Consider the following 14705-nt stretch of genomic DNA (forward strand, 5'->3'; position numbering starts at 1 on the left):
AGACCATATGCTGGTGAGGTTGGCCCTGGGTTCCTCCTAATGCAAGACAATGCTAGGCCTCATGTGGCTGGAGTGTGTCAGCAGTTCCTGCAAGAGGAAGGCATTGATGCTATGGACTGGCCCGCCCGTTCCCCAGACATGAATCCAATTGAGCACATCTGGGACATCATGTCTCGCTCCATCCACCAACGCCACAGACTGTCCAGGAGTTGGTGGATGCTTTAGTCCAGGTCTGGGAGGAGATCCCTCAGGAGACCATCCGCCACCTCATCAGGAGCATGCCCAGGCGTTGTAGGGAGGTCATACAGGCACGTGGAGGCCACACACACTACTGAGCCTCATTTTGACTTGTTTTAAGGACATTACATCAAAGTTGGATCAGCCTGTAGTGTGGTTTTCCACTTTAATTTTGAGTGTGACTCCAAATCCAGACCTCCATGGGTTGATAAATTTGATTTCCATTGATCATTTTTGTGTGATTTTGTTGTCAGCACATTCAACTATGTAAAGAAAAAAGTAATTTAATAAGAATATTTCATTCATTCAGATCTAGGATGTGTTATTTTAGTGTTCCCTTTCTTTTTTTGAGCAGTGTATATATATATATATATACAGTGCCTTGCGAAAGTATTCGGCCCCCTTGAACTTTGCGACCTTTTGCCACATTTCGGGCTTCAAACATAAAGATATCAAACTGTATTTTTTTGTGAAGAATCAAAAACAAGTGGGACACAATCATGAAGTGGAACGACATTTATTGGATATTTCAAACTTTTTTAACAAATCAAAAACTGAAAAATTGGGCGTGCAAAATTATTCAGCCCCTTTACTTTCAGTGCAGCAAACTCTCTCCAGAAGTTCAGTGAGGATCTCTGAATGATCCAATGTTGACCTAAATGACTAATGATGATAAATACAATCCACCTGTGTGTAATCAAGTCTCCGTATAAATGCACCTGCACTGTGATAGTCTCAGAGGTCCGTTAAAAGCGCAGAGAGCATCATGAAGAACAAGGAACACACCAGGCAGGTCCGAGATACTGTTGTGAAGAAGTTTAAAGCCGGATTTGGATACAAAAAGATTTCCCAAGCTTTAAACATCCCAATGAGCACTGTGCAAGCGATAATATTGAAATGGAAGGAGTATCAGACCACTGCAAATCTACCAAGACCTGGCCGTCCCTCTAAACTTTCAGCTCATACAAGGAGAAGGCTGATCAGAGATGCAGCCAAGAGGCCCATGATCACTCTGGATGAACTGCAGAGATCTACAGCTGAGGTGGGAGACTCTGTCCATAGGACAACAATCAGTCGTATATTGCACAAATCTGGCCTTTATGGAAGAGTGGCAAGAAGAAAGCCATTTCTTAAAGATATCCATAAAAAGTGTCGTTTAAAGTTTGCCACAAGCCACCTGGGAGACACACCAAACATGTGGAAGAAGGTGCTCTGGTCAGATGAAACCAAAATTGAACTTTTTGGCAACAATGCAAAACGTTATGTTTGGCGTAAAAGCAACACAGCTGAACACACCATCCCCACTGTCAAACATGGTGGTGGCAGCATCATGGTTTGGGCCTGCTTTTCTTCAGCAGGGACAGGGAAGATGGTTAAAATTGATGGGAAGATGGATGGAGCCAAATACAGGACCATTTTGGAAGAAAACCTGATGGAGTCTGCAAAAGACCTGAGACTGGGACGGAGATTTGTCTTCCAACAAGACAATGATCCAAAACATAAAGCAAAATCTACAATGGAATGGTTCAAAAATAAACATATCCAGGTGTTAGAATGGCCAAGTCAAAGTCCAGACCTGAATCCAATCGAGAATCTGTGGAAAGAACTGAAAACTGCTGTTCACAAATGCTCTCCATCCAACCTCACTGAGCTCGAGCTGTTTTGCAAGGAGGAATGGGAAAAAATGTCCGTCTCTCGATGTGCAAAACTGATAGAGACATACCCCAAGCGACTTACAGCTGTAATCGCAGCAAAAGGTGGCGCTACAAAGTATTAACTTAAGGGGGCTGAATAATTTTGCACGCCCAATTTTTCAGTTTTTGATTTGTTAAAAAAGTTTGAAATATCCAATAAATGTCGTTCCACTTCATGATTGTGTCCCACTTGTTGTTGATTCTTCACAAAAAAATACAGTTTTATATCTTTATGTTTGAAGCCTGAAATGTGGCAAAAGGTCGCAAAGTTCAAGGGGGCCGAATACTTTCGCAAGGCACTGTATATAAAATCAGCAAAGACCAGACAGGCTCCTTGTCTAACAGAACCCCAGGAAGCTAATGGGACAAACAGCTTTATGTTTTCGCTTCTCTGACTCTACCCTGGTTCACGGTAAGGAGTCCCCAGGGGAAAATAATGTGAACTTGACGTGAGAATTATGATTATGTATGTTATACAATGGAAATATGTGGGAGATTCTCTGTGAAGGATCTTTAAGCCCACAGTTAGAGGTCAATCTCCAGCTCAGGGACAAGGATGTGAAGACATGTGACAATGTCATTAAGAGAGCTAAGGTAACTGAGCTAAACAACTACCGCCCCCGTAGCAGTCACTTCCGTCATCATGAAGTGCTTTGAGAGACTAGTCAAGGACCATATCACCTCCACCCTACCTGACACCCTAGACCCACTCCAATTTGCTTACCGCCCAAATAGGTCCACAGACGACGCAATTGCAACCACACTGCACACTGCCCTAACCCATCTGGAAAAGAGGAATACCTATGGGGTCAAACTACCTGTCCTCCAGGACACCTACACCACCCGATGTCACAGGAAGGCCAAAAAGATCATCAAGGACAACACCCACCCGAGCCACTGCCTGTTCACCCCGCTATCATCCAGAAGGCGTGGTCCGTACAGGTGCATCAAAGCAGGGACCGAGAGACTGAAAAACAGCTTCTATCTCAAGGCCATCAGACTGTTAAACAGCCACCACTAACATTGAGTGGCTGCTGCCAACATACTGACTCAACTCCAGCCACTTTAATCATGGAAATTGATGTAAAAATGTATCACTAGCCACTTTAAACAATGCCACTTAATATAATGTTTACATACCCTACAATATTAATCTCATATGTATATGTATATACTGTACTCTATCATCTACTGCATCTCTATGTAATACATGTATCACTTGCCACTTTAAACTATGCCACTTTGTTTACATACCCTACATTACTCATCTCATATGTATATACTGTACTCGATACCATCTACTGCATCTTGCCTGTGCCGTTCTGTACCATCACTCATTCATATATCTTTATGTACATATTCTTTATCCCTTTACACTTGTGTGTATAAGGTAGTAGTTTTGGAATTGTTGTTAGATTACTCGTTGGTTATTACTGCATTGTCGGAACTAGAAGCACAAGCATTTTGCTACACTCACATTAACATCTGCTAACCATGTGTATGTGACAAATACAATTTGATTTGATTTTTTCATTATTCAAAACAAAGGTCTAGGGTATTTTTTATAGCCTATTGGCAACCTAAATTTGGCCAATGCTAAAATGACCCTACACCCATCCATAACAGTATTGGAATCGTTAGTACTGTAGACTAAGTGTGATCATATCAGCAGTGTTGCACAACACAGCTGTGAGGTCAAATTACCAGTTGTATTACCAGTTGTATTCTATATGTGAGTCTGGTTAAATTCTCCTAACAACCTGTTGTCTAATGTTTTATCTTTATAATGATCAGGTAAGGGAAGTTGCGATTCCCAGTCCATCTTTATTCCACACCCATGTGTTTGTCCAGCTAAATAGGACTGTGACTTCCTAAATGTACTGGATATTGTGCTTCTCATCCCTCCTCTTGTGAAACCAGATCTGAGTCCCCTTAATAATGAATACGATTTTCTAAGGGTTGTGAAATGGCCACTCTGTCTTCTCCACTTACATTGTTACTGTATAATGGCTTTGGTCTTGTCTTCTATAGATAAGGATAAAATGGTGGTGTTTGTTGTGAATTGGGAGATGCACATTTCATATTTAAATACGAATAACATAAGTATTAGTAGATGGACAACATTTTAGAATAGCATTGGGGACCCGACGGGGCCATACTTGCAAACATGAGAAAAAGTTTAAGCATCAGCCAATTAAAATTGTTGACGAAGTTGAGGCTACATTTTAGCTGTTCCTATTACATGACATGGCACATTTTGCCCTAAGCTAACCTCACCAGGTGGCCATGATTATATACGGTTCAAATTCCGAACAGTTAACATGTAGCCTTTGATCACAAGCAACTATGTGGACAATTTTAATTGGCTGACGCTTAAACGTAAACTAAAAAAACTATTTTTTTGTAAAGTTGACAAGTATGGCCTCCATAGGTGTACACTCTTTGTCAATGTCATGTTGTGTGGTAACAGAGGAGATGGAGGATGGGGGAGGTGGTTTCATTACCTGGTTTAAAAGTTCAATAATGTTCCTTTTGATACAAGGACAGATTATTGAGACACAGCAGTGAATACAGAACATTCAATTACTTGCACAATAAAATAGAAACCATTGTGTTTCTAAGAATTTAGATGCAGATGAGGAAAGTGAATGAAGACAATTTAAATTGATAATTTCTAGGAATTTAGTAGCAGATGAAGAAGGTGATTGAAGACTATTTGAATGGACTGGAATGGAACACATTTTGTGATGTAATATAAATTCATACGGTGTAGCATACAGTATGCTCGATGATGTATGATCATAGCTACATGACGCAAACGACCTGACATAAACTATGTCCACCGTTAACTACGTCCACCGTAATCTCCGTCCACCGTCATCTCCGTCCACCGTCATCTCCGTCCACCGTCATCTCCGTCCACCGTCATCTCCGTCCACCGCCATCTCCGTCCACCGTAAACTCCGTCCACCGTAAACTCCGTCCACCGTAAACTACGTCCACTGTAAACTACGTCCACTGTCATCTCCGTCCACCGTAAACTACGTCCACCGTCATCCTATCCTCTCTCTCAGAGCCAGTCCAACCCTTCCTATCACTCTTCTGTCAGAGCCTATACTCTCTCTCAGAGCCAGTCCAACCCACTATATCCCTTCTCTTCCTCTGAACCAGTCCAACCCTCCCTACCCCTCCTCTCTGTCAGAGCCAGTCCAACCCTACCCCTCTCTCAGAGCCCGTCCAACCCTCTCTCTCTCCCTCTCCCTCAGAGCCTGTCCAACCCTCCGTACCTCTCCTCTCTTTCAGAGTCAGTCCAACACTCCCTACCACTCCTCTCTGTAAGAGCCAGTCCAACCCTCTCGCTCCCTCCTCTCCCTCAGAGCCACTCCAACCTTCTCCCTCCTCTCTCCCAGAGCAAGTCCTATCTGCGCTGCGGCCTCTACCTGTCTCTCACTCTGGCCCTACATGTCCTACACATCCATATCAAGGTCCCTCTCTGTGTGACGTGGAGTTGGTACATACAGTCCCCCCAGGAGAGCTCTGGAGTGCCACTCGAAAGCAACCAACAACTGTCAAATCACAGACAGCCCTACGAGCTCATCCAGCCAACATCACCCGCAGTGCTCTTTCACTGCCTTTATGATGGGTTCTGGATTGAGCACTGCCTTACAATGGGTTCTGGATTGAGCACTGCCTTACAATGGGTTCTGGATTGAGCACTGCCTTACAGTGGGTTCTGGATTGAGCACTGCCTTACACTGGCGTTCATTAAGCTGTGGCACATTGATTTCTGTAACATCTTCTAAGAGTGGGAAGGGAGCTGTTAAGTCAGGTAGTTGTGTTAGTAGTGATGTATGGAGCCTATGGCATTTCCGATAGCATCAGAACGGTACTGTAGAGATGGGTACAGTGATTAGCTGTCAATGATTCTGTCTGCTCTGTGGTTACTGATATTGTGGATGGTAAGGATTCTTCAAAGACAGAGTTTGTCGTGTTTGCTGCACCTGTATGTAATGCACTACATCCCTATAAATTAGGGCTGTTCAACTCCGGTCCTGGAGGGCCGAAACACTTCTGTTTTTTGTTTCTACCTGGTGGTTAATTGCACTCACCTGGTGTCCCAGGTCTGAATCAGTCCCTTATTAGAAGAAGAGGATGAAAACCAGAAGTGTTTTGGCCCTCCAGGACCGAAATTGAACAGCCCTGCTACAGATAAAGCAGGCACACAGTACAAACAGGAGAGATAGACAGTGTGAATGGATGAGTAAATGTGGGCTTGATGTGATGCGTGTTGAGTGGACTCACTGTGAGACAAGACCACCTCAAATCAGCAGCCTCACAAATAAAATGTACTTTTCTATTTTATTCCACACATCCAGAACAAAATAAGGATAGTTGAGTATTTATATTATTTTTATTTTTATTGAGTTCACAGGACCTGCAGAAACTTCCAAAGATTTGTAAGTACAGCAACCGTCTCATCCGATTACTCCTTCATAGACTCAACAAGTTGTTGCCTTCTTAGTGTACAGCACAGAGAGTGGAGAGTGTGTTAAAAATATTTATAGACAACAGGGAGGAGAAAGAGAGAGAGGGGGAGAGAGGGAGTGGGGAGAAAGAGAGAGAGAGGGGAGAAAGATAATAGAGAGAGAGGGGGAAGAGAGAGAGAGGGGAGAAAGAGAGAAGGTGGGAGAAAGAGAGGGGGGAAGACAGATAATAGAGAGAGAGGGGGAAGAGAGAGAGAGAGGGGAGAAAGATAATAGAGAGAGAGGGGGTAGAGTGAGAGAGGGGAGAAAGATAATAGAGAGAGAGGGGGTAGAAAGAGAGAGAGGGGAGAAAGATAATAGAGAGAGAGGGGGAAGAGATAGAGAAGGGGGGAGAAAGATAATAGAGAGAGAGGGGGAAGAGAGAGAGAAGGGGGGAGAAAAGAGGGGGGAAGAAAGATAATAGAGAGAGAGGGGGAAGAGAGAGAGAGAGGGGAGAAAGATAATAGAGAGAGAGGGGGTAGAGAGAGAGAGAGGGGAGAAAGATAATAGAGAGAGAGGGGGTAGAGAGAGAGATGGGAGAAAGATAATAGAGAGAGAGGGGGTAGAAAGAGAGGGGGGAAGAAGAGAGGGGAGAAAGATAATAGAGAGAGGGGGGAGAAAGAGAGGGGGGAAGAATAGAGGGGAGAAAGATAATAGAGAGAAGGGGGGAGAAAGAGAGGGGGGAAGAAAGATAATAGAGAGAGAGGGGAGAAAGATAATAGAGAGAGAGGGGGTAGAAAGAGAGAGAGGGGAGAAAGATAATAGAGAGAGAGGGAAGATAGAGTGTGAGAGAAAGAATGAGAGAAATGTAATGTAATCTGTCTTAAATCAAAAAGGTCTATTACATGTATGTATCTTATATTCCCTTGCAATACCTCAAAATGCCTACTTTCAAATATGGTATTTGTACGATGCAAACATTTAAAGTGAATCCTCTGGTAAATTGTTCAGTCTTTCATATCAAGACCTTCAACTCTTTTACCAATAGAATATTAGTGTGTAGAGAAATGAAAATATGTCAACTGTACTGATTTTACAATGAATCAGCATGGTTCGGTAAAGAACTGACTCACTGTACATCAACAATATGTGCAACACATCCTGCTGCCCTGTCCTCCACCAGACGCAGTGTGCCACTGTCAGCATCACAACGTGGGCAGAGGGAGGAGGCATCCATTTCCCCAATTAAAAAAAATATAATTCAGTGTGTGTGCTTTATGATAAACATCTGAGCAGTTAAAGTGCTCAATCCAGAACCCTGACAGCAGCACACTGCCAACCACAGCCAGCCAGTCAGTCACACACCTCCAGGCCTACAATGCCCCGTTGTCACACAGACACGACATGTACACTTATTTTTTCATGCCTCTTTTGTGGACAGAGAAGAAACGTGACAGTGTCCATGGCATTGTCTGGTAACCATTTCACCTCCATTCATTATAGGTAGAAAACCATCATCCACATTGTTGATTCCCTATGATCAGTGGCCTCACAGAACCACTGTTTCAAGTTATTTATTTTTCCGTTATTTAACTAAGCAAGTCAGTTAAGAACAAATTCTTATTTTCAATGACGGCCTAGGAACGGTGGGTTAACTGCCTTGTTCAGGGGTAGAACTACAGATTTTTACCTTGTCAGCTCAGGAATTTGATCTTGCAACCTTTCAGTTACTAGTCCAACGCTCCAAACACTAGGCCACCTGCCACCCCAAGTCTTGCCCATCTCATAATCAAGTCACATTCACTATCCAGGTCAACTATATTAATAAATGATCTGTGACGTGTTGGCTGTTGTGTACAATATGTTTGTGCTTTGAGCATTCTGTCCGGTCATGTGAGCTGATCTGTGGTTATTGTCTTAATCAGGACAGAAGAACCCTCACCAGACGATGAGAAAAGAAGGTAAGTGATTGTCCTATCGTCCTACTCCTCTGAAAAAGGTTTAGCTCAAACACAAAATTTCAACGTCCACAGTTGTCTGGTCCGGACGGACCTATATTTGGCCTAAACATATACGTCTATAATTGGTTCAGATTTGGTCTGGACTGCACCAAATCTGAACCAATTATAGACGTCTATGTTTGGACAACACAGTACAGTACAGTAGAGCAAGGCAGAGTACATTACAGTACACAGTAAAGAACAGTACAGTACTGAAGCGTACAGTACAATACAGTCGAGTACAGTAAAGTATAGTGTACTGTATTGTACTCTACTTTACTATACTGTACTCTGAATTAAACTATACCCATACTCTACTGTACTGTGCTCTTCTGTGCTGTACACTACTGTACTCTAATCTACTGAATTAAACAATACTGTACTATCTATACTCTAATCTATTGTACTGTGCTCTTCTGTGCTGTACTCTACTGAATTAAACTATTGTATTGTACTCTAATCTACTGTACTGTGCTCTTCTGTGCCGTACAGTACTGTGTTGTTCAAACTTGTGAAACATAGACTTGACGTCTATGATTTGTTCAGATTTGGATCTGGTCTGCACCGACCAAATTTGTACTTGTTTGGAATAATACCCAGCATGCTTTGCACGTGTTTGTTTTTACATTTTGGTCATTCAGCAGACCCTCTTATCCAGAGTGACTTACAGTCAGTGCATTCAACTAAGGTAGATAAATAAAAACATCACAGTCATAGCAAGAAAAAAAGTCTGTAACCATTACTAAGAATGTTATTGTAGATTAACTGGTCTGCTGGTTATTCTTATTGACAATGTATAGCAGTTTAAATTTTGCTGTAGAATCAGTGACAGAAAATATATTCTGTCATTGAAAATTACTTTTTTTCAATGTGTGTTTATTTTTTTACATCTGCAGAAGATGTCTTCACCTTTCATTCAGCACCTAAAATGCACCTGATTTCAACGTCTGGAAAATATGTGTTTTCAACTTCCAAAATATTTGTATTTTTGACCTCCGGAAGTCATCTCTGGGACTGTTGCTTCCTTAATGCGTTTTGGTTACATTCTGTACACACACACTGCAGTGCTAACACACATCATACCCTGTCGTTGGTGAAAGTCTGCCATGGTATGGATGTCATGTGACCTCTTTTCATACTACCTCTCTCAGGAACTATGGCGGGGTGTATGTAGGTCTGCCATCTGACATGACCACTGTGGCAGCCAGCCAGTCCAAGTCCACAGGAAAAGGTACAACATGACAGCTGCAAGATATCTGTGTAGTGTTGTAAGGTTTAAATTATGCATTGCAATACGATTGGTTGTTACATAATTTCTACTAATTTTGACTGTACAGGGAATATCAGATGATCTACCACTCAAGGACATACCACTCCTCTTTAGCTGGTAGTTGATGCCCAGAATAGATTGATTGGTTCCTCCTTCGTGGGAAGTCTCCAGAACATATGGCTGTCGATGGTTTAGGAGTAGTGAACCACTGGGCACACACTGGTTGAATCAACATAGTTTCATTGAAATGCAGTGGAAACAATGTTGAACCAATGTGGAATAGACCATTTATTGTCATCTGTGTCCAGTGGGGAGACATTAGATGCCAGTAGTGTGACATCTGTGTCCTTATTGGAAAGAGACAGATTGGGAACCTGAGGATGTGAATTCTTCGTAATGTGGATTTAAAAAAAATGTGTGGAGGGGCAGTGGGTGGGAGTGTGTCTGGGAGTGTGTGTATGTGTATTGGCATGCGTGCCTGCGTTGGTGCGTGCATGTGCGTTTATGTGTGCAACACAGGGACTTTGACTCAAAATACTAATTTCATAATGTTGAAAATGTTCATAATTATGATGTCTGTCTGTCTCTCCCTGTAGACTAAAATATATAGAAGGGAATCATTGACATACAACACAGGTACACAACTATTTTCCTCCCTTCATCCTCTTGACATGATAATACAACACAATTAATGGCAGCCTGCACGGATTATAAATGTTGTACTCAAACACAATAACATCTTATGTAATGTGGTGGCTGGCTATGACCTCTGTCTGACTGTCTGTATGTGTTATTCTTTTTTCCAGGACTGTAGATACATTATTCAAAACATACAGGGACATTCAATTCACACGTTGAGAGGAGGAGTGTGCTCGGATTACTGATTCCCCAACACAATACAGCCTTCGTAAGAGTGAGAGACCGTTCCCTGGCCCGGACCATAAGGTCAGCCTACTTCTGTCCTGAGGAAACTGTGTCAGTGTGGCACCGAGTGGAGGCTCCATGGACACCTTTTTTCTGAGGATTCTTTGCCCTTATTGACACTCACATAGATGTGGACAGCAGAACCAGAGCAGTCGGTGGCCATGGGGAGAACGTGAGCATTTGGACCAACATCCTGGACTATAGGTCAATGTTCTGGAGCAGCTTCTTGGGCTCAGGAAGAGACGTGAGACAAACACAGCCACCCTGAGACTCCTCCTCGACAGGCTCTGCCAGCGGCTGACAGGGACAAGAATTCGACCCTAGCATTTTATCCACACCAGCCCACATCACTGCAAGCACTGCCAACTCACCCCCAGTTACAGTTGGTGGCACCAGCCCATGATTTGGTAGGACCTAGATCATGAGTAATCATCTCAAAAAGTAATTCATAGTGGTTTATTAAGAAGTGTAATAAGTTGTTTCATCTAACGCATCCAAGCAGGAATGCATGACTCAAGATATTTTGTGCAACATAATCCAGTGATTGTCATTAATTTTGTTAGACTATAGTTGCTATACTCCACTGCCAAAATAGGACTCCAGTGCCTCCCGAGTGGTGCAGCAGTCTAAGGCACTGCATCACAGTGCTAAAGGGGTCACTACAGACCCAGGTTCAATCCCAGGCTGTCTCGCAGCCAGCCGAGACCGGGAGACTGACGAGGTGGCCCAGTGTTGTCTGGGTTAGGGGAGGGTTAAAGCCGGCTGGGCTGTCCTTGTCCCATTGCACTCTAGCGACTCCTTATGACAGGCCGGGCACATGCACGCTGACTTCAGTCACCAGTTGTACGGGGTTTCCTCCGGCAGTGCGGCTTGGCAGGGTTGTGCTTCGATGCATGGCTTTCAACCTCCCGCTCCGGAGTCTGTACGGGAGTTGCAGCAATGGGACAAGACTAACTACCAGTAAAAAGGGGGTAAAAAATAAAACAAATAGCACTCCAGAATTTCCATATTTTTTCAATAGAAATTAATTACCTACATCTTTATGTGAACTAACTACAAACATAGGCTAATTAATTTGGGGTTCAACACCTGTGTAGAGAAATGAAAATATGTTAACAGTACTGGTTTTACAATGAATCAGCCTTGTTCGGTAAAGAACTGACTCACTGGACATCAACAATGTGCAACACATCCTGCTGCCCTGTCCTCCACCAGACGCAGTGTGCCACTGTCAGCATCACAACGTGGGCAGAGGGAGGAGGCAGCCATTAAAAACCTCTATGGGATCGGTGTCCCTATTGTGGGACAGTTGAGGCTAACATGCGCTAATGTGACTAGAATGACGTTGTAAGTAACAGCAAACTTTCCAGGACATATACAGTGGGGCAAAAAAGTATTTAGTCAGCCACCAATTGCGCAAGTTCTCCCACTTAAAAAGATGAGAGAGGCCACATTGCAGACAATCCTACAATGTGATTTTCTGGATTTTTTTTCTCTCATTTTGTCTGTCATAGTTGAAGTGTACCTATGATGAAAAGTACAGGCCTCTCTCATCTTTTTAAGTGGGAGAACTTGCACAATTGGTGGCTGACTAAATACCCCACTGTACATGTCTTATATGGGCAGAAATATAAAATTCTTCTTAATCTAACTGCACTGTCCAATTTACAGTAGCTATTACAGTGAAAAAATACCATACTATTGTTTGAGGAGAGTGCACACAACAAAAAACTTTAATCACAGCAACTGGTTTGATACATTCACCTCTGAAGGTAATGTACTTACATTCACTAATCTTGCTTTGATTTTTCATCCTGAGGGTCCCAGAAAAAAAATGTAGCATTGTTTTGTTTGATAAAAATACATTTTTATATTAAAATGTAGGAACTGAGTTCTGTAGTTTGAACCCCTGCTATCTCTGGCTCCACACCCACCCTGCCCGACCATCTAGATGTGTGAAAGTTAGTGTATAAGCTAAATGATCCATCATGTATGACATTCCTGGGTATGTAAACTTAAATTATTTTTGTATGTTCTCTATACTTATGTAGTTGAAAATGTATCAATTGACCAATTCGGCACATTTGGGCAGAATTGATACAAAATACTGTGCAGTATTGCGATGCTTCATTGGCTCAATCTGAACTTTGCACACACGCTGCATCTAATGGCCAAAATCTAAATTACGCCTTAACTGCAATATTATGGCCTTATTCTTGCATTTCAAAGATGATGAAAAAAAAGAAAATGCATGTTTTTTGGTTTGTATCATCTTTTACCAGATCTAATGTGTTATATTCTCCTACATTCATTTCACATTTCCACAAACTTCAAAGTGTTTCCTTTCGAATGGAATCAAGTATATGCATATCCTTGCTTCAGGTCCTGAGCTACAGACAGTTACATTTGGGTATGTCATTTTAGACGACAATTGAAAAAAAGGGTCAGAAAAAAAGGGTCCGAGGTTTTAACTAGATTGCTAACTCTAAATATAATACCCACTGCTAGTAGCCATGTATTGAGCCAACAGTAAATGTTATGTCCTAAAAGAACCTTGCAGTTGTAGGCTACTACCCATGAGACCTTGCAATGGCCAGTGTGCATTTCGGGCACGTGCCGCTCCATGGGCTCTATTTTAACAAACCTAACACAATGGTGACTCTTAAGTGCATGCAGTAGCGCTATAGGTTCAGGGGTGTATCAAACATATTTATACTATTTTCACTTGGGCAGACTTTTTTAGTCTGCATTGGGCAGACAAAAAAAAGCCTTTATTGAGAGGAGGGGAGGCTATGCTTGGTTTTTAATCAAATAAAACAAAATGGGAAAAGAAAACCAATTTTTAAATGTTTCTAAACATTAAAAGCACATTAGTCTACTGTTGTTCCATGCACATATGGACAATGTGCATCACGGCTGGATAGGCTGCGTTTCTACTGTCAAAATGTATGCCATAACCAACTGCGTTACTGCTAAAACCAGCTTTTGATTAGTCTTAAATATCCCTATCAGTGCTGCCTGAAAATAGAGCCCCATATCTCAAAGCCATATCCAATATCTTGGTTGTAAAATAGTTGCTATTGAGCTGAATATTGAGAGTTGAGAAATATAAAAGATGCCTACAGAAAGCTGAGACCCTCCTCTCCTCAACAGGGACAAGGGGGCAAAGCTTCCAAAGCTGTGTTTCTCGCAATTGCAATGTTGTTATGTTATACAATCAGATCAAATTTTGAGACAGGGAGACAGGGGCAGGTGCAGGGCACACTTTCATTACAGGAATCATGAGGATGCATTTTAATGTTTGACCAAATCATGGTTTTAGCCGCACCTAAAATTAGGACTTTTTGAGTGAGGTGACAACGTAGAATGTGCTCTTTCTAAGTTTATAAACACCCTTTCCCATGATCCATGATCTTGTCTGCCTAACTGATTTCAGAGTCGGAGCAGGTCTCTTTGCTAATCAATGTGAGTTACTGAGTTTGTGATCATCTCAGTCGATCAGAAAACCGGGCTGGCCCATCTTGGTAGGGGGGCTGGCCATTGCACACAGATCCCCCAATGGCTCATTGTAGATTAGTATAAGAGAGAAATTGGGCAAACATTTAGAAAAAATATCCATGGGCCATCGGCCATGTCACCTTTTTCTCTCTTTAAATACATTTATATATTAGTACCAGTCAATGTTTGGAACACATACTCATTCAAGTGTTTTTCTTAATTTTTACAATTTTCTACATTGTAGAATAACAGTGAAGACATCAAAACTATGAAATAACACATTTGGAATCATGTAGTAAGCAAAAAAGTATCAAACAAATATATTTCATATTCTTCAAAGTAGTCACCCTTTGCCTTGACGACAGTTTTGAACACTCTGTATTCTCTAAACCAGCTTCACCTAGAATGCTTTTCCAACAGTTTTGAAGGAGTTCCCACATATGCTGAGCACTTGTTGGCTGCTTTTCCTTCACTCTGCGGTCCAACCCATCCCAAACCATCTCAATTGGGTTGAGGTCCGGTGATTGTGGAGGCCAGGTCATCTGATGCAGCACTCCATCACTCGCATTTGGTTACACAGCCTGGAGGTGTGTATTGGGTCATTATTCTGTTGAAAAAC

At 42.3% G+C, this 14705-nt stretch overlaps 1 protein-coding gene across 1 annotated transcript; it reads left to right on the forward strand.

The window, feature by feature from the left end:
- Positions 1-4766: 4766 nt before the first annotated feature.
- On the forward strand, positions 4767-10301 carry LOC139407509 (overexpressed in colon carcinoma 1 protein homolog). The gene is made up of 5 exons (XM_071151300.1): positions 4767-4887; positions 6364-6388; positions 8320-8355; positions 9546-9625; positions 10261-10301. Exons 1-5 carry the CDS (start codon positions 4767-4769, stop codon positions 10263-10265), a joined length of 267 nt encoding a protein of 88 aa, XP_071007401.1. The 3' UTR covers positions 10266-10301.
- Positions 10302-14705: the final 4404 nt, after the last annotated feature.

This window comes from Oncorhynchus clarkii, chromosome 4 (genome assembly GCF_045791955.1).
Source record: "Oncorhynchus clarkii lewisi isolate Uvic-CL-2024 chromosome 4, UVic_Ocla_1.0, whole genome shotgun sequence".
Taxonomy (NCBI): Eukaryota; Metazoa; Chordata; class Actinopteri; order Salmoniformes; family Salmonidae; genus Oncorhynchus; species Oncorhynchus clarkii.

Excerpts from the sequence above, each read along its gene's own strand:
- LOC139407509 (XM_071151300.1), top strand. The coding sequence starts at position 4,767 with ATGTCCACCGTTAACTACGTCCACCGTAATCTCCGTCCACCGTCATCT. Across the intron at positions 6,389-8,319 it reads GCAGAAACTTCCAAAGATTT|GACAGAAGAACCCTCACCAG; the intron begins GTAAGTACAGCA and ends TGTCTTAATCAG. Across the intron at positions 8,356-9,545 it reads CCAGACGATGAGAAAAGAAG|GAACTATGGCGGGGTGTATG; the intron begins GTAAGTGATTGT and ends TACCTCTCTCAG.